Source organism: Dermacentor silvarum, chromosome 1, assembly GCF_013339745.2.
Source record: "Dermacentor silvarum isolate Dsil-2018 chromosome 1, BIME_Dsil_1.4, whole genome shotgun sequence".
Lineage (NCBI taxonomy): Eukaryota > Metazoa > Arthropoda > Arachnida > Ixodida > Ixodidae > Dermacentor > Dermacentor silvarum.
This window is the reverse complement of record NC_051154.1, coordinates 197,381,131-197,400,725: the sequence shown is the minus strand read 5'-3', so window position 1 is coordinate 197,400,725 and position 19,595 is coordinate 197,381,131. Positions and strand designations below refer to the sequence as shown.

Genomic DNA, 19,595 nt, shown 5'->3' with positions numbered 1-19,595 from the left:
CGGCTAACTTGGCATTTACCTCGGGCACTTTTTATGGCGTAGCCATTGTTACAGGACGGTACGCGGGCGCTCGCGGGCGTTCGCGCTCATGTGTGTCTGTGTGTATGTAACACAAAGACACCTTACCAAGGAGGCGCATTTTCAGAAAGCTTTTAATAAATGTATTTAAACATATCCCAGAGCATCACTCAACAGTTCTAGCACAATTAAAATATTTTCAATCCTTAAGACAACTTTACGAAATTGCTTGAAATTGTTGTACTTGCCTGCCTGCACGAAAATATGATTTTTTTTTCTTTGTGAGCCATAGGCCCAGAATATGGGCCCAGCGCCCGTATTCACAAAAAGCTCTTACTCTAGAATTGTTGCTAAAGGACAATTCTAGCCAATCGCGGTGCTATACATAACATATCATTACCGAAGGCGACCATCCAATGGCAAAGAGCACTTGCGAAGAGAAAGCTCTATGAATTCGGCCGCTGGTGTTCTGCAACATGGTAGTTTGGTTGAAGTGACGCATTATAGAACTCATTCCAGGATTGGTCTGTAAGAGAAAGTAGCTGTCAGCGGCTGATTTGGAAGCTATATCACTGCTGAAATCCGGCGTCGAAATGTGGGAGCTCGATGTAAACGACAAGCGTCAGAGACGTTGGAACAACGTCAGGCTCCTTTAAATTGTGTGTCTGATCGAAACCTCAACTTCTATCGTATTGTTAAGATGTCTCATTGGGCAGCCTGATCCCTTGACGTATACAAGCAAGTTTCGCGCTCTCTCATTGTGGAACCGGATTTTGCTATTTTGTTATGCAGCCAGATTTTTCGTTCTGGTTGTACAAATAGATTTCGCTCCCTCGAGGCTCCCGTCATTACACCTCGTTCATTCCTAACGCGGGATTAGTCTGGTAGTTTTATTTACAAAATACAAAAAACTGCCGCGCTGACCTTAGCTTTTATCATTGCACTTACTGATCAATCACGAACAAGTCGATCCCAGCTTTCAGTTTTCAAAGTTCCAAGTATGACCGCACAGCGCCATGCTGTCGGTGTAAGCATGAAGGTTTGTGGGTTTCAAATCACATTGCTGAAATGTTACTTCCACTGTCCTTGCCTCTCATCTCAAAAATGAATAAGAACCTAAATAAATGCTTCCAGGAAAGCAAGAATGAATTGATCGTCTTGACTTCCTTTGCATGCCGGCGCAAGCGGCTCGTCTTCACTGCGTGCTTGCTATCCACCAACTTTCCCGCCACGGCAGCCCAGTAGCTATAACGTTGCGCTGCTGAGTTCGAGGTTTCGATAACGGCCGCACTTCGACGGCAAAATGCATTAACGTTCGTGTACATAGATTAAGAAGCACGCTAAAGAATCCCAGGGGGGGGGGGTCAAAATCAATCCTCAGTTCCTCACAGTGACGTGCCTCATAATCAGATCGTGGTTCGTAAGCCCTAGAATTTCATTTTTTATTCTTATTATTATCGTTACTCTTCATCAACATGGATGGGGGTGGCGCGCGAGAGATTCTGGACGCCGAAACCGCCCGCGTTCTCTCAAAGCCGTGGTGGAGAACCGCCAGACTCGCACAAACGCATTGTGCTAAGCGCCGGGTGAGGGTTCACTGTGCCTGGGCCTCGGTCTCGGCTACGCTGCTCAGAAGTGAGCCGATCGCGAGAACCACTGGTCGCGAGCCGACGGGTTGGAGCGAGTGCCAGAGAGCAGGCGTGGCGCCAGGTGATGCGCGCACCCTCTCCCAAGGCATGCTTTAGGGAATGGGAGGGGGGGGGGGGGCAGGCGTGGAGGGATGACGGGGTTGGTGGGGATAGTACAACTGGCGCCGGCGCACAGATGGTGGACTGACGCGTGCAACGGCTGCTGCTGTTCCTCGAGGGGCAGCCCGCACGCGCGCCCTGCAAAAACCGAACGGTGGGAGGGGGAGGGGGTTCAGTGGGGTTCGGGTCGTAGAGTACGACTCACAGATTGGGACAAAAGAGCGCGGCGAAGGGAGTGGGGGAGCGGAAAGAAAGGGAAAACGCGTTCTGCTGTCGCGCCACGCGTCTGCTTGTTTTTACGTCATTTATATTGCTAACCTCTCCTGCTCTATACAGATGGCCGTCGTTGTTGACCGAGTGCTGAGCGTACGCGTGTCAGCGCGCTCTCCCGTAGGGAGGTGGCTGCTAGGTGGCCGAGTCGCGTAGGATTTCCCTCGGTCGTCCGAGATTTATTAACCAAGCAGCAAAGCGATTTCATACGACACGTGTACGCTTGTCATCGTGTCTTCTTTGACGAAATTCAATAGGCAGCGGGGATGCAGCCTGTCGTGTCTCGTGAAATCTCGAATAAGTAACTAGGAGGGCGCCACCTATCCCGAGCGAAGGCGGTGCACGAGCTAAGCGTGGGGAGGCGTACTGCGCCCTGTATCGATGGAATAATCGATACAAGATGTATGCAGTATACCATGGTACTTCAGAGAATAAACTTTCGCTCGTAATTATTTCAAAAGAATGAGTGCCATTGCACCAAATTTATGTGCGCGTTAGGTTAAGTACACTGCTGTAACAGCAAATGACCGCTTATACGGCCGCGCGACTTACTCTTACGACACCAAGGCCCAGATGACCGAAAAACGCATCCATCACTGGCTAGAAATGCCGCTACGTGCGTGTGAAGTTGCGGTCGCCTTTCTCTTCCAACAAATTTCAACTGCAAAATCTATACGCTCAGCGGGTTACTTAACTCATTCTCCGTGAGATCTATTCGCTGTATCTTAGTTTCGCGTTTCTTTTGTTCGTTTGCTTTTATTCACTTTAGAACAATGAATACGAATTACTTGCTTTTCCAGGGAGTCATTATAATAGACGACTTCAGAAGAGAGTGCTCGAGAGTGCTTCTTAACGAGCGTGTGTTCTTGCTCACGTGCGTTTGAACGCGCGCTGCCAAGTGCGATCTGCTGTATACCGCCAGCTGCGTTTGTTTCTGAGTTTTTCTGTTCCTTTAAGACACCCCACTCCACTTGAGAGTTAACTTTGTACGATGCTTAATCTGTATATATTAACGCGATAGCGTTAAGGGCCCCGTGTCGCAGGAAATCCGGCGTCGGCAACCGGCGTAGAAAACCAATGTCGGCGGAGAAAACCATCCCCAACCATCCAGGCCCTCCGAATATATTTAGGTATATGCATATGCCACGCCTTCATATATGACGTGTGGTATGTGCGGGTTATATTGCCTCACCATTCTATCACTAATGTTGCTCATACCTTGTCTCATATTCTTGACAAAGCTATTCCTCGGAATTTTGAGAATGACAATCCACAAACAAATGTCGTGAAACAAAACACCCACAGCGCATACCTTTTATGTTAAATATTCTCAGACTGAAATATTAAAAGTGCGAAACAAACACGCGAACCTGAAAAAATGATGTAACTTCTTTGGCGCGGTTGTGCACTGTCACCGGAATCGGCCCACGCAAGAGGCTGCGTTTCTACCCGAAAGCTCGCCTACATGCATAGCGTTCGCCGCCAGTGTTTGTCAGTAACCATTATGGTTGCATAAGCTGCAGTAGTCGGGAACCGTGAGAAGCAGTCGGGGATTTTTGAATGCTATCGCGTTCCACTCTTAAAAGCGAAGCTTAAGCGTCCTCCAAATTTTTTGCGCTCCGGTGAAATGCCAATTTGATCAGCCGTCCATTCAAAGTTTCCTTTAGAATGTTGCTCTCAACCTTTATTTCAGTATATTGAACACACTAGTTCAGTTTAATCGCAGGCATGGCGAACGTTTCTGTGTCCAGGGCTGCACTTAAATTACGGCAACCGAATCAGTGTTCACCTTCTCTTTATTTATTCATTTATTTCTTCCACATTGTACATTATGTAAATATTTTCCTTCGATCTAGTCTATCCTCCGCATAACCCCGCCCTCCCCCCCCCCCCCCTACCCTCCCCTGCAGCCCGCCATTCAGGTGCAAGCAGATGTAGTTATACAGTCACAGTGCGGCCATTTCTACTTTTTATAGTTTTCATACTTGTCATAGTTTTCTTAACCTGCGTTGGAATGAACACGAAATTGCAGTTTTCTTATTGTTGCTTTGGTTAGACTAATGAACAGAAGATATGAAAGCCTAGCTCTAGAGGCGTGCAAGCTGTAAATATTGTAGGCCACGATCAACCTGCGTCAAACTGCGCATACCCGCGAGAGATGTGCACTGTAGAGAATTCCCATCAGCTACACTTATGAAACCTGGAAATCTGACCACCATCTCAATGTACAGAGGGTTATGAAATTATTAGCTAGACTTGTGCGATCAACGTTACAACCGACCTTAATGCAATTGAAATCGCCCGTAGCGTATTAAATTGAGATATTGCGCTTGACAACGTTTTGGCATGCTGAGTCAGATGCATGCCAGCCATGCGTCTGCCGAGCGAAAACGCTAAACGCGCGCGCACACCTATGTGTACTTACTGCGAAAGCGGTATGACGTCGTGAACGGTATTCTTATCACGGAGTACGGGTCGCACGTACCATCCTCGATAGGCACCACGAGAAAGTTGTTTCAGCATGTGAAACATATCGTTCGTCCGCCCACCAGAGTGATGCGGTCGTTGTAATTCCGTAAGAAGGGAACAAAATGTGGCAGTTTCACCCAAAAGGCGAAGCATCAATTGCGATAGCAACTTAGTAGAGAGCTATACGGAGTAAGGATAGTAGTTTTATCAGCTGTATGTACTTGGACATGCAGCAGCACCAGCAACGCGCAGAACTGTTGTCGACGCCGTCGCCGTTTTGCCCGCGTTCGCACCGAACGCGCGCGGCGTTGGTGACTGTTGCCAGGGCCTCTGGGGGCGGCTCGGAGGTTTTAGACGAGATCATAACGGGAAACTCGTCGAGCAGCGTCGGAAGTCTTTACCACCTTCGCGCCTCGCAGCGTTTTTATAGAAATACGCATTTGGTGCCGCATCTTAACGTCGCAACCCCTCCCTCCCGTCCCCCACGGCCTTTCGCGCGACGGAAGAAGTCGCGTTTGCTATATATATATATATATATATATATATATGGTGCTTGTAAAGGAGGAAAGAGACACTTAATTCTGCAGCCCTTCAGGGAGCACGGCGCAGAACGCGTGTTTGTTCTCTGCCGTGCGTTCGCTCCCCGTGAAAGCGCGCGTTCCTCGCGCCCTTTCACTCGCACATACAACGTCCGGCGCGGGGCGACGATTTCATCGCCGTTGACGTAATACGGAACCTCACGGCGACGGCGACGCCGATGGCAGAAATCCTCTTTGAATGTACGTATAGTTGCTATCGCAATAAAACGTCAGCATAACTTCTCGCAGTCATTTTAAGGACAACGATCCAGCGCCTCACAAAGTCACCGAGCGCTGCGTGACCGAGCATCAGGATCACTGACGCCTGAGCAGGCACGCAGTACACGGTGGGCTAAGCCTTTCCTCGACTGCCCAGCGAACAATGTCAAGGGTTGTGCGCGTGGCGTCATCCTCCTCTTGCTTCCGTCGGTTTCACACACGGAATTACAACCCGTCTTTGTCCATGTACAAATATGCACTCTACAAAAATACGCACAATTAAAGGAATACAAAGTAGATGCACGACTGAAGCATTCTTTCGGGTCGCATGCATGCTAAGAAACCGTTGTATTCATTAGCACCCCTGCTCAGCAACGAAGACAGTGTGTCTCAGCTTCTATAAAAGAGCTGCTACGGACTGTCAGTGTTCCTCTTTCTTTATATATATATATATATATATATATATATATATATTCTTTCTTTTTTTTTGGGGGGGGGGGGGGGCGCATGAGCGTTGAATTCGTCCGCCGGTATAAAGCAAGAAGCGCTTTCTACTAAGTGCCGTATTTCGTACACGGTCACAGACTATCATAGTCACATTGGTTATACCCTAAACATGCATTCCTCTGGCTAATGACCTTTCCATTGCTTCCATTTCATTGGAATATAACTCGCCTTGCAATTCTTCGGACAACGCTGCAGTCGCGCCAACTAGCTATCGCGTACCTCGGCAAAGGGCCATGTCTTTACCGCCACGCTTTCCTAGAACTTATTCAATGCTTTAAGAAATGTTCCACGGTGGGCTCTTCTCCTTACGAACGGACCGTGCGCAGTATAGCGCCTCGGGTATCCTTCAGTTCTCAGTTCGTATAGTTGTGCATGTGTGTTCTTATCTCTGCTCGTTTCTCTTTCTCTGCTCATGCGCAGAAGAGACGACGGAGCAACAGTGGCCGCTGGGTCCCCCGCGCGAGGTCACCATCGACGCCATTGCCGAGCACTCGTTCACGTTGCGCTGGAAGCCGCCCCGACCGAACCCCAACAAGCACGTCAAGCTGCAAGGGTACATGCTCACTTACGCACCCACCGGCAAGGCTGCCTTCGGTAAGCTATCCTTCTCGCAGGCCGCATTGCTCCTCTGGTTTGGTTCACAATCTTCGTACGTATTTGTCTGTGCAGCAACGTGCACAACGACGCCTCAAAGTAGGAGTGAAGGAATCAGAAGCCGTCTGTTATGTCACACAGTTGAAATCGAATTTCTGCGCACATGCCTCCCTCCTCCCTATACGCACACGTATTACTACTTCCAACGTAAATCAAAAGGAATAACTGGTGCGGTCTTCTCCCCAAAAAGCCTCTTCATGCGGTGAAGCCAGCCTCAAGTAATGCTTTTCGGCGAACTCCGTGCCCATGTACACACGCGCATGAACAACTCTTACGCGTGTCGGAAGTGGCATGTAGTGGTGAGCACTGTTAAGGTGAACACCTCATTAGTATTCGAGTTGTTTGTATAACTTCAACATACCTTCTACTTCAGGGGGAAAATGTGCCGAATACGACGCCTAATGATGATGCAGATAAAATAAATAATAGTTTTCTTTATTTTGTGCTAAACATCAACTGCTATAGGATCGTGAATACTAACGAGGTGTTCACCCTAACAGTGCTCACCACACTGCAGACCCTGTCCTGCTAAAAAAAAAAAAACTACAGTGCCGTCCACTGCTGTGTAGAGCGCGCGAGCGGCCGGCTTTGCTCTGCAGGTCGCCACCTGGTAGCAGTTGCTGGGTCCGAGATAGTGTGCCCAGGAGCATGCGCGGCCTAATAGACATGCAGAACTGCTTTTGACGAGTGGTGACGTTGAAAAGCGCCTTTGTTTACCCTAATCTGCACTTGGTCTGAGGGTGCTTGCGGCACAGCAAATGATATAGAACGAAGCATATGAGCTGATAATGCGCGCCAGTCCTTTCGAAACAAATGAAGCGCGCTCACGCACTGTTCCAGATAACAAAGGTGCTTACGAACATCACCTCTGGTAAAATGTAACACGGGCAAGTTTGCATGTTTATTATACCGGGCATGCTCCTGGACACGTTATCTCGGACACAGCAACCGCCGCCAGCTGTCATCCCGCAGATCAAAGCCGGTAAAGGGCAAGATATTGACCCTTTTCGTGGAGCAGTTTGCTCTAGAGGAACGAGATGGCGCTGTCAGCAGCGCGCCATACGTTGCCTCAGCGAATGCGCACGAATACGAAACCACTACTGCTTCTGCCCTGCTACTATGCGATCAGCTGTCGGAAATGAAAGTGGGTGTTCGCTCATGCACTGTGCCCAATTCATGCTGCAAAATGTGTAACAATAAAGGGAAGACGTGTGCGGTAGTTAGCTGCAAACATAGTGATTCGCATGTTAAGGAATGAAATCAACCTGTGTCACCGCTGCTACATAAGGACTGCCTTTGTTGTCGGCCCTTGGCGATGCACGGCTTTCCTTAGGATAAAAAAGGATAATTCATCCGCCAGCGCTGTATAGCTAACCTCCAAAGAAAGGACTTCAACTCCGCAACGTCGGCACTTAGGAGTGAGTACCGCTCGTTACAAAAGCAAGTAACGCCACTTACTGGCCTAGTAAGTTTCTCGCAAGTTATTTACAGACATTTACCCCTACTCGCACGCAAACTTACACGCACCCTATCGCCAACGTATCAATAATAAGTGAATGTGCGCCGTAATACGTCTTTGCCACAAGCTATCACAAAGTACAGAACATTTACATTCCAAGCTTTGTTCGCCGCAAGAACAAATCTATCGCAGCTGAGCACACCCGCGAGCGCGATTAGGCTGAAAATAAACAATAAGATAGTAGCCTCACCGAGGAACTTAGTATTACCAGAGTCCTTAAATGCTTTGACGGACTCTGGTATTACTGAGTCAGAAACATGACAAGCCGCTGTTTTAAAATGTTTGCCAAATAAAGAACGAGAACAGTGATCCTGATTTAATTCATAAGCGGGAAGTTTGACAGCTTGGAATACATTTCTAGCCTCGCTTTTAGTACAAGCACCGTATACGCTGCTCGCGCCGTTTGGGTAATGCGTAATGAGCTATGAAAGCACTTACATGTCCTCTAAAGCTGTGGCGAAAGCTTCGTGTCGTCCACACAGTCGCCGTCTACGATATGCGTCGAAAAGGAGGTTTGCTGCGCCGCACCGGCGTCACGCGCTTGCATTGTAAAGACGGCGGCAGCTGAGGCAAGCAATGGACGCGTCACCACGTGATCAAACATGGCAGCGCCCACAGGAACGCCAGGAAAATGGTCAATAGTCCGGCGTAACGCGCGCGTGGCCACGCGCGGCGCGGTTAAGCAACGCCGGTGGAAAGTGCTTGATCTACAGTCTGGCGTCACGGCGTAGACGGCGTGCCCAGATGTGTTGGGCGCGCTCAGCGCCGCCGGCGCGGAGATAGAATATGTTCTATAGCGAGCAGAGGGCAAAATTGCGGCTGGCGGCGCTCGTAGTGAAAGCGCGGCTGTGGCTTTCTCAACGTCCCTGGACGATGACAGCGCAAGTGAGGGTGTATGTAGTACATGGTCCGCTTCGGCTTTTGACGTAGCCGACGCACTAGCAATAGGAGTGCGATCTTCTGGCTGTCAGGACAAGGTAACGCCATGCCGTGAAGGCAGTCAAACAGCACGCGGAGCGAGAGCTGTGTATAAGGTATTTTGTTGTGTTTGCGTATGTAAAAAATCACGATGTGCTTTCTTGTCGAACTTATGTTCATATTTTATGCCTGACTGGTTATTCATGTGTGTGTAAGCGGGTGATTGGCGCTCTGTCAGGCTTTATGTGCATTTACGCCGATCCACTAGGCAACTATGTATGTTGGTTGTCTGAAATAATATGTCTTGTCTTTTCAAAAAAAAAAAAAAAAAGCGCGCACAACATGGACGGCGCGGGCACATGCTGTCAGAAAGCGAGAATGCGCATGCGCCATGGAAATAGCTGTTAGCACGGCCGTGAAGTTGCGCTCCCACACACAGAGATGGCGCTAGCCTCGCGCGGCGTGCGCGCCGAACTGTAGAGGAGGCAAATTTCTTCCACAGCCACAGGCTGGCGTGGCTGGCGTAGCGTATCCGACTTCGCCTGCCGCGGCCTGGCGCTCCGAAAACGCTGGACTATATCTTGGCCTTAACCAAGCTGGCAACCAAGTACAGGATAATCGAAACTGTAAATAGACAACCAGGAGTCATCAGAAAGAAAGTGCGAGAAATAGAGACAGTGAATTGGATGCAACGAATGGAAACAAAAAAGACCATGGAGATTTACAAGAATGAGAAGAAAGAAATAAGAAGGGAAAATCTGTACGATTACACAAAGGGCAGTGCCTTGCTATTTGAGGCTCGATCCCGTTGCCTAAGGACCAAAACATACCGGAGCAAATATTCGGAACTAGATGAGGCATGTGTATGCTGCTGATCTTTACTGCTCGCTGCAGTAAACATCCGGAGACCACTCAGTACATCCTAATGGAATGCGAGAACCGTAGGCAACGTACAACCTCCAGAAGCGCTTGGGGTTTAAAGTGGAAGGAAACATCAACCGATCAGCCGTAGAGATAATCAAGAGACGATTGGAGTATTGGTGGAAAAAAAGCAGGGAAGACATTGATACGAAATGATCTCTTAAAATCATAGTTAGAGGTACAAGGTAGATCTTGGGAAAAAAAGAAAAATATTAATGAGAGGTATACAATAATGCTACATAAGGAACATGTATAGTATACATGATTAAATGAAGCAGGCTAGGTGATTATTTGTCACCGCCCCGTTTCAAAGGGGATGCCATCAAATCACCATCATCATCATCACCGGCCGTTCGCGCTCTCTACACAGCAATGGACGGCACTGTACAGCAACTGTACAGCAACTACGTATATCGTTATTCTATGCATCAAGCCACACCATCATGTCGAATAGCGTTGGCAAACTACCAAGAGCCGACTCATCAGCGACGTGATGGATTGAGGGAAGGCAACGTTAGGATGAGGCGCGCTAACACACTCCGAGGTACACGAACAGTAATTTAATTAATTGACAGTGACTTGAGGCTATTTTGCAAATACGTTCTCGATTTCCTAGAGAGAGAGAGAGAGAGACAACTTTATTCGTCAGAGTGGGGAGCTAGTTCATGGGCTCCTCAGGAAGGCCAGATGGCCGCCACGCGATGCTTGACGGCGACCTCTTCGGCTCGCTACACGGCTCGGAGTTGCACGTACGGGATGAAGCTAAGCAGCACTTCCTCCCATGTAGAAACAGTACTCGCGGCATGCTGCCCGCCAAGGGTTGTTCTATCATCTTTGCTATGCCAAGCAGTTTAATGTTTATGAAAAACTTCTACAAAACCAAGTGAGGCTTGTTGAATCGTTATTCCCAGAGCAGTGAGTAAATAAATTAAATACGTATATGCGCGCAAATTACATCATTATGCAGCTACTACGCGTATCGCATCAGCAGATATAGTATCAGACTAAGTCACCTAGTTCCCGTGCTTTTATGTGTGGCACTTTTCTCATTTTTCTGTGAACCCAACGACTTATGTGAGTTGCAGAGATGGCGATTACGCTCAGCGGAGAGACATTCCACCCATCACAAGGTGATGAATAATGATATCCAGGCTGCGTTGCGTTCGCGCGTCTCTGCCGAGTCACAAATGGCCCGCCGGGCGTTTCCGGAATGCATTTGCGCGCGGGACTGGGTTCTCGGGGCGCTGTGGCCACGGGAATAGTGGGCATTTTTTGTAACCAGTGTTTATGCGTGGGTGAGCCCAATAGCGGTGCTTCCACGCTCGATGTCGCGCGCGCGCGAAAGTGAGTCCACATCCAGCTGGATTAGTATCTGCCAAATTAATCCATCTAACGACGAGTCACGACCCTATGGTCGTTTTGGCCGCGGAAGAGTCGTATTGGCATGGCAATGCGATAAATGCAATTCCTCGCTAAGCCTGCAGGAGGCTTTAGGATGAAATCAATTGTGTTCTAACTCGCGTAGTCAATTAGATAACGCGCTGAAAGAGTGTTCCTTGCGCGATGTCATGGCTGGCGAATATAGAGCAGCCAAACTGACGCATGCGTAAGTACGTGTAAGCAGGCTTTGTGAATACCTTTTATAAGCTTTTAGATGGGCGAGTTTTTCCGTGCGCCAGAAACTGCTTCTATTCGGAAACTAATTAATCCGACTTTCTTTCAAACTTGGATACATCTATTGAGATTAACAACGACCGCATGGAATTCGCAATAGCCTACCTGGTGTCTGTACTGTCGCTTCATTCCTCAAAGCAGCCGCACTAACCGTTGTCGGGTACACCTAGCTGTTTACCATCTGTATAGCATGAAGCGGGACAGACCGGACACATGAACAACATAACACGTTTTACTCACATCGGGCCCCTCGGTTCCCCTTCTTCTCGTTCAACGAGGGCTCGAATCCGGCAACATTTATGCCTTCAGGTAGCATATGTCGGTTTATTGACCAGTTGCCTTCACCCAAAAAGATCACGTACTCGTGACGCCTGCGGCAGAAAGGATGTTCCACATCCACCCACAGGTTTGTGAGTGGTGGCGCTGGCTAACACTCCCAGGTTTAGTTCTAGTTGTAGAACACAAATACCCCAGCAAGTGGTTGGGAAAACGGCGCCGCGGTAGCTCAATTGGTAAGAGCATCGCACGCGTAATGCGAAGACGTGGGATCGTTCCCCACCTGCGGCCAGTTGTTTTTTCATCCACTTTCATTTCCATCAATTTATCATTTCTTTCATTCAATTAGTAAGTACAAGTAATTTCCCCTATGTTGTTCTTTGTGTCAATGTTCGTTATATATATATATATATATATATATATATATATATATATATAGTCCTCGTAACAGCCTGACGTGTTCTCGGGAAGCGCCAGCAGGACTTTAGCGAGGGAAGCTCACGGGGGGAGCGCTGCTGGCGCCGTCGCTGTCGTGGCTGAACCGGTGACGCTCGCCTCCCCTCCGTGCAACACACACACACACACACACACACACGCCGAGCCGAGAAAGAGAGCCCCGCCGGATCCATTGAGCCGCGGCGCCGAGGGTTTATTGTGGTGCGCGCACGGGGGCCTCGATTAGGGGCTTCCCGAAGCGCCGCCACTCACGACGGCCGCTTGACGAATGGCCCTTTTTCGGACGACCGCCCGCGCACGCCGCGCGATTGGCCCTAATGAGCCGCATCCGAGGGCGCTGCCACTGCGCAACCGGCGTGCTCCACCTCGCCAAGCCTCTTGCCTCGTGTAGTCTTGTTAACGTGGCCCCTGCCCGCTATGGACAGAGAACGCGCGAAGGTGCAGGCAGACCCCAAGGTGCCGGTTAATCTCGTGTTTATGCATGTAACGCGTTTTGGATCGCACTAACTCCAAAGGAAATACTTCTAGCAAATACCCCTGTAGTTAAAATGCTTGCTTTTTTTTTTCAGTGATAGAATCTTGTCCGCTGTTTGCCTTGTTTCTGCGTTTCGTAGTAGTTTGCGGTTTATGGTACGCCTGGCTAAGTGTCGGCCAGTAGGCGTCAGCGGTTGCTAGAGCCCTCCTTCTATTCCTCTTGTCCCGGACATGAAAAGAGGGGGAGGTAGACGACGACCCAGGGAGGCTGTTGCATGTTTTCAGACCACAACTTATCTGTCCCACTCTGCACTATCCCATGTTACCAGGATGTGCATCTTTATAGATGCGTCAATATAATCACGCCCATATAAAGTCAACAGGCAATGAAGCCAAGGAAAGCTCAGGGGTAATTAGCTGTGGTTCAACTTCAAATGTACATAATAATGAGGAAAAGGGCAAATTAATGTGGACGAAAATAACTTGTCACCGGTGGGAGACGAACGCACAACCTCTGAATTACGCGTGCGTTGGTAGTGCAAAGCAAGCACTGTATATATATATATATATATATATATATATATATATATATATATATATATATATATATTTCGCTTCTTTGTTTGAAGTTACTGCAACTTTTGTAAGGGTCTCACAAAAGTTCTTGCTTTTCTACGCTTGCCTACACTTGTTTCAATGCATACATACATACATACATACATACATACATACATACATACATACATACATACATACATACATACATACATACATACATACATACATACATACATACATACATATACAGTGTGTGTGTGTGTCCTACAGTGTGTTCCCCAGTGTAAGTTCCACCGGTTTAGATTTTCATTTACATTGCTCATAACGGACCACATTAATCGCATTAGAGCGCACAGAAGAGCGTCTCAGATGAACTTCTTTGATTTTGATTTTAAAGAAAGGCCATTGCTAACAAAAAAGTCGCAGTTTCGCCCGAAAGGCGAAGCACCAATTGCGATAGCAAATTACTAGAGAGCTCTAGGAGTAAGGATAGTAGTTTTATCGGCTGTATAAAGTTGGACACATTCGCTAACTAAATTAACAAGCATGGTGTCAGCGCGCACAAGCAAACACTCGACGATCCCATTCGACGACTGCAGACAACCGCTTTCAAAACGCTGGCGTGAGCAAGCGCAGCAGCAGCAGCGATCGAATGTTCGTGGGGTCTATCACTTCAACGGAGACTGAGTGGCGGAAGCACAGTGCATGAGCAAGCACAAAGCTATGAGCCGTCTGTAAGCCGTCTTCAAGATACGGTGCGGGCTACCGGCCGCAGCCGCTCAAAGTACAAGTTCGCAGTTGCGGCCAGAGTCGAAGACGCAACCCCTCCCTCCCGCGTTGCCTTCCCGCTTTCCTCCTTTCGCGTGCGAGACTGAGTCGCCAGTTCCCCTTGCGCCGTTGATGCCGCAGCACGACTTCGCCCCCCTTCCTCCCCCCATTCCCCCACGGCCTTTCGCGCGACAGTCGCGTTTGCTCTCCGCCGTGCGTTCGCTCTCCGTGAAAGCGCGCGTCCCTCACGCGCTTTCACTCGCACATACGGCGCTCGGCGACGATTTTATCACCCTTGGACTTAATACGGAACCTCACGGCGACAACGCCGACGGCAGAAATCCGCTTGGAGTGCCCATATAATTGCTATCGCAATAAAGATTTGCACATAGTGGTGGTCTACAGGGTCCCAGGCGTATTCCGGAGCATCGCGAGTCACATTCCAGTAATACATTAGCATTCGTCACTGTAACGCGTCTTCTTAGGTCACGCCAGGACTTCGGTTTGTGAATTGGCGCCTCCCGGCCGAACCCTTCTTGCGCGGAAAGACTTTTTTTCGCTCCGCCAGCGGCGGCTGCATCCACGGTGCTCGTTGCTCACTATAAGCGGCAGCCGAGGTGCAGCCAGGTCGCCACCTCTCGGCCAGGAAGACTGTCGAGTCCCCGCTTCCCTTTTCGACCCGCTTCGGCAGCGGAGCGCCCTCGGAGCTTGAGGATTTTAGAGACCGGCCAAAGCGGCACACGGCTTCAATCGAGGCTTCCGTGGCGGCGCCTTTGGGGAGGCTTTGATGGGCGCTGCGCGCGCGGCCGGGTGTAGCCACCGTGCAGGGAGAGAAGAGGCGGGGAATGTTCAACCGATTTCGGGGGCCATAAACTTCTGACACGAATTCTTCGTATCGGTTGCGACTCGGGGTCTTGCGAGTCCCCAGATAGGAAAATCCGGCCACTGCCACCCGCCCGCGAGGCCGAGCAGGCAGGCGCGCGCGCTCACACTTGGAGCGCGCTGCACAGCCAGCCGCGGTCGGCGCGCCGGTGAATCATACACTGCAGTGGCACGAGCGGAAAGGAAAAAAGAAAGAAAGAAAGAAAGAAAGGGGGTGGCAGTAAAATATAGTGGCCGGAAAGATTTGTAGGTGTATACGGCAGAATAATAGAAGTTGGCCACGGGTGGCTTGTTGTAGAACGCTAAGGAGAAGAGGGTAAAGAAAGAGGAAACGTTGAAGCGTGACCAACGGGGAAATGAAAAGGAGTCTGCGGGGAACGGAAACAGAAGTGGGTCTGACAAGGAAAAAAGAAATACAAAATACATGCAGTAAGTACTGGTGGTCCTTGTGTGTGTGTGTGTGTGTGTGTGTGTGTGTGTGTGTGTGTGTGTGTGTTTGTTAACTGCCCTTATTGTGCCATAAAAGGGTTGTTCTTACAAGAAGCGTGAGAAAGTTGGGCTGGCGAGAAAAACAAGAAGAGAGAGAGACAGGCATTCTGTATGTCACTGCGAGAGCAGCGTGCAACACCGCTCGCCCCGAACACTTCTATAGCATGTATCCTCGCTTTCGCTCTCAAGTGTCCCTTCCGCTTTGTCCCCTGTACGTCCGTCCAAGAGTCCGCGCGGCGCCACTGCATTCGCGAAATCCGTTCGATGAAGCGGGCTTGAGAGGTGGACTTTATTTTTGATTTTCTTTCCCCTTCACTTTCTTATGCGCTTACGCCGGCCCTTTCTTCCTGCTAAGGCGCCTTATCTCCTCTTGTTCGCGCCGGCGCTTGTGTTTCATATTTTGGAGAGAGCGGCCGCTTCCTCGCCTCGCGGGCCTCCTCTTCCTCGTCTTTGCACTCTAATCTCGGGATGCCGCAACACCCATCACTTGCGCTCGAGGATGCCCTCTGCCTGGGAAAGCAACACACGCTCGTGTTTGCCCCTGATGTGTCGCGCCTCGCGAGGGCGCTGCATGTTTGCTTGTATACGCTCTTCCTCGCCTCCTTCCATTACGCGAAATGGGTTCGGCGGGCCCGTTGTTGAGGGGATAAATCTTCATATTTTTGCGCTTTGTTTCTTCGTGCCGGCGCCGAGAAACTAAACGCGAAAGAAGCCTGCAGCGACAGAACTCCGCCAGCCGAGTCGCAGTTCATAAAAATGCAGAGTTTCAGGCCCGACGCCTCGAAATGCCGAATCATGTTACGAGCGGCGCATTCCACTGGCTCCCGTCGGCAGCGACAGTTTGGGAAACCCCACCGATTTAAGGATAAACCACTACCAAGAAATATTTTGATCGCTCCGCGGACGCTGCGTGTTTGGAGCGGGGTAAGCGTATTTACTACTCGGTGCTGAGCAAGAAATAAAACAGCGGGCACTCTTTCCTCCTCGCGACGATAGCAAAGGCTCAGTATACGTCTGCCCGAGCGACAACTGTAGGCTAGGCGAGCAACGTGACGCTGATATTTGCCTATACACCTTCAGTTTAATTTTTGCTCTTTTTGAAGGCGCAGTATCTTTATATTGAGTCGTGACCTTACGACAAAGTGACGTCAAACAACACTGCTGTATTTTCCTTTCTTTTTCTTTTCTTCAATAAAAAAAAATCGGCAGACTCAATCGGCTACGTAATCCGAAGCATACACGGTTTGTAGAGAACGCTTGTATGAATAACGTAACTGTTGGGTGTAGTGAACGGTTGTGTAGAGATTACGTGCTGTAGTGCTTATATTTATAGTAAGTAAGACAGAATGTTTACAATGGCGAGACATAAGACTGAAAGAAAACCAAAACCCAATGGCACACACCGAGTGGCACATACCCATGGCTTCAGTGCACATAACTTGTGCACATGACCAGTCGCCCCTGTGGCACATAACTTTAGACTGCACTATCACCGGGATCGGCGCACCAAAACGGCGAGATACCCTGCCAGCCCGCAATAAAGTGGCTGCAGTCGGAGAAGAATGCTGCGCATTAATACATTTCAGTGGTAAATGCAGCGGTAAACGACTTAAGTCCATTAATTAAAAAATAAACACAGCCCTTTGTGAGCGTTCATCCTTATCCCTTTGGACCACGTCTAGTAGCTGTTTCTCACGACGAGGCAGCAGAGTTGCCGTGCATACACGCACCTCGTCTGTGTGGCGCAGGCGAGGAGAAGGCGCTGATGCTGCCGGCGGTGATCCAGTCCAAGCTGGTGACGCGGCTGCGCGAGGGCACCGAGTACGCCGTGGTCCTATCGGCCGTCTACCCCAACGTGCAGACGGCAGCCGCACCCAAGCTCAGCGTCCGCACCGCCCTGCCCGTCGCCGAACTGCCTGTCGGCGACGACTCCTACCTGGACAATAAGATCCGTGAGTACACCCTCGCTAACAGAATATGCTTGCCAGCGTAGACTAGAGCGCGAATATTCACTCTCTGTTATCCGAAGTTTCCGTCGCGTAGTAAGACAGACGAATGGGTGAGTTGGTGCCTGATGCACATATAGATCTCTGAACGACGCAAAATACACAGGATGCACGAAAGAAAATTTAGAATTCTGGGGTTTTACGTGCCAGAACCACGATCTTATTATGAGGCACGTCGTATTGGGAGGCTCCGGATTATATTTTGACCAACTGGGGCTCTTTAACTTTAACGTGCACCCAATGCCCGGTGCACAGTCATTTTTTGCATTTCACCCCCATCGAAATGCGGTCGCCGCGGCCAGGATTTGATCCCGCGACCTCGTGCTTAGCAGCGCAATTTGCGCCAAAGCCACTAAGCAACCGCGGCGGGTCGATTGACGAAAGAAACGGGTCTCTTTTGCGCCATTCATTGTTTCCGTCGTGTGGCAGTGATACGGGCTGAGCTCCATCTCTCTCTTCTTTGTTTATCTTTCTTGTGTTTTGATTGATTGATTGATTGATGATTGATTGATTGATTGATTGATTGATGCTGCAATGACAGCGGGTAAAGAGAACTTGCAGCTGCACTTGCGGCGTCGCCATTAATTGCTGTTTTAGTAGCCGCCCAATATTGATCATTATAATTGAATTGTGCCAATGATACAACAAATATTGGAGGTCAATTCTTAGCTGTTATCCGAACCAGGGGCATACTAAAGTTTACATCTTGAATACTGTCACCAAGACTTTTTTTTTTGTAGTGTTCACTATACAGTGGATAAATGGCATGTACACTCATAGAATGAAACGCCACAGGGAAACGTCAAAGTAGAACACATCATATGCGCCATTACTCAATTAAGAGTGTCATGCCACGTCACTACGAATCGAAGCCCGCATTCACAAAAGCTATTCCGGTCGAATTGTTTGTAAGGACAAATTCCAACCAATCCTGATGCATGATAATTAGTGAAGGCGTCTGACCAATGGCGAAAAGCACTTACGAGCGAAATCTTTTGTGAATACGGCACCTGGTCGCTAAATGTGATGCGGACTCCGATCTATGTGTACGAGACAAAATTACGCTGATATCAGACGAACTGGAGAGGGTGAAAGCGTGCGCATTAGGGTGCCAAAAAGTGACGCGTTCTATTTCATGAGTATAGTACAAAAAGTGTCTCCAGAGAAGCAAACCATTGTCTCTCTTATCTATGGCCCCAGTTACCCACGCAGGCAAGATCTGCCATCAAATTCTGTGCTCATGCTATATTGGGGAAAGTGACTGCTTTCGAATGCATACCTGACACTAACATCGAAGTTGCATGCATGCATAAGCACATCGCGAAGATTAAAATACCTTGAAAAAGCGGATTAAGGGTAGTACCACGCACTGATTGCAGTGCTCGCTACAGTGCATGATACTATGATGAACTCGCACCGAGGTGACAGAAGGGAAGCGAAGCTAGTGGCAAGGAAGCCGTCGCAAGACAGGAGAGGGGAAAAAAAAGGAAGCCAATGCCGATCTTTTTTCGAGCCACATCCAGTGGCGTAGCCAGGGGGTGACACACCGGGCACGTGACTTTTTTGTTTCCTAATGTGATCGCCACGCGATCAGACTGACGGGGGACAACTCTAGACTGGCTTCGGCAATGTACGCGCATAAATTAGCAAAACTTCACTTGAGTAAATTCTAAAGAATATCATGCGAGGTGATGATAATAATAATAATAATAATAATAATAATAATAATAATAATAATAATAATAATAATAATAATAATAATAATATAATAAAGCTGATTGGCACCAAGGTAATTCTAGTGACAGAAGCGTGGTATCTACATGATTAAGGGTCGCCGTTTCAAATTTTGCTGTTATTCCTAATTCGGCGTAGTTTTGTATGTGTCGTACCCTTTATATATGTATAATACACGGTCATACATGATGCAATAATTAAAGTACACTAATGAGGTATTAAATGTAATAATGGTCCGTGATGCGCCATGGTAAAACTGAAAACAGCGCTTTACTGCCATCAAGTTTGTTGCATTGGAAGTTATTTCGGTGAATTGCAACGCGCGTTTCGACGACGCCCTGTGTTGCCAGAATTCATTCGAAGAGCTTGTTAAAGCGGCGCTCGTTGAAATGCCTAGCTGGACTGGCCGACGAAAATGAGCGCTTAGATGCAGGATAACTTCTATACTACGCCGGAT

General features: G+C 48.9%; 1 protein-coding gene across 1 annotated transcript in view; it reads left to right on the top strand.

Annotated features, from left to right (window-relative positions):
* The window catches only part of LOC119436619 (multiple epidermal growth factor-like domains protein 9), a 136,260-nt gene that overhangs the window by 89,785 nt on the left and 26,880 nt on the right, over positions 1-19,595 (top strand). The window contains exons 2-3 of the mRNA XM_037703539.2: positions 6,230-6,403; positions 17,147-17,350. Of these exons, the coding sequence (XP_037559467.1) occupies positions 6,230-6,403; positions 17,147-17,350 (378 nt within the window). The remainder of the gene's footprint in view (positions 1-6,229; positions 6,404-17,146; positions 17,351-19,595) is intronic.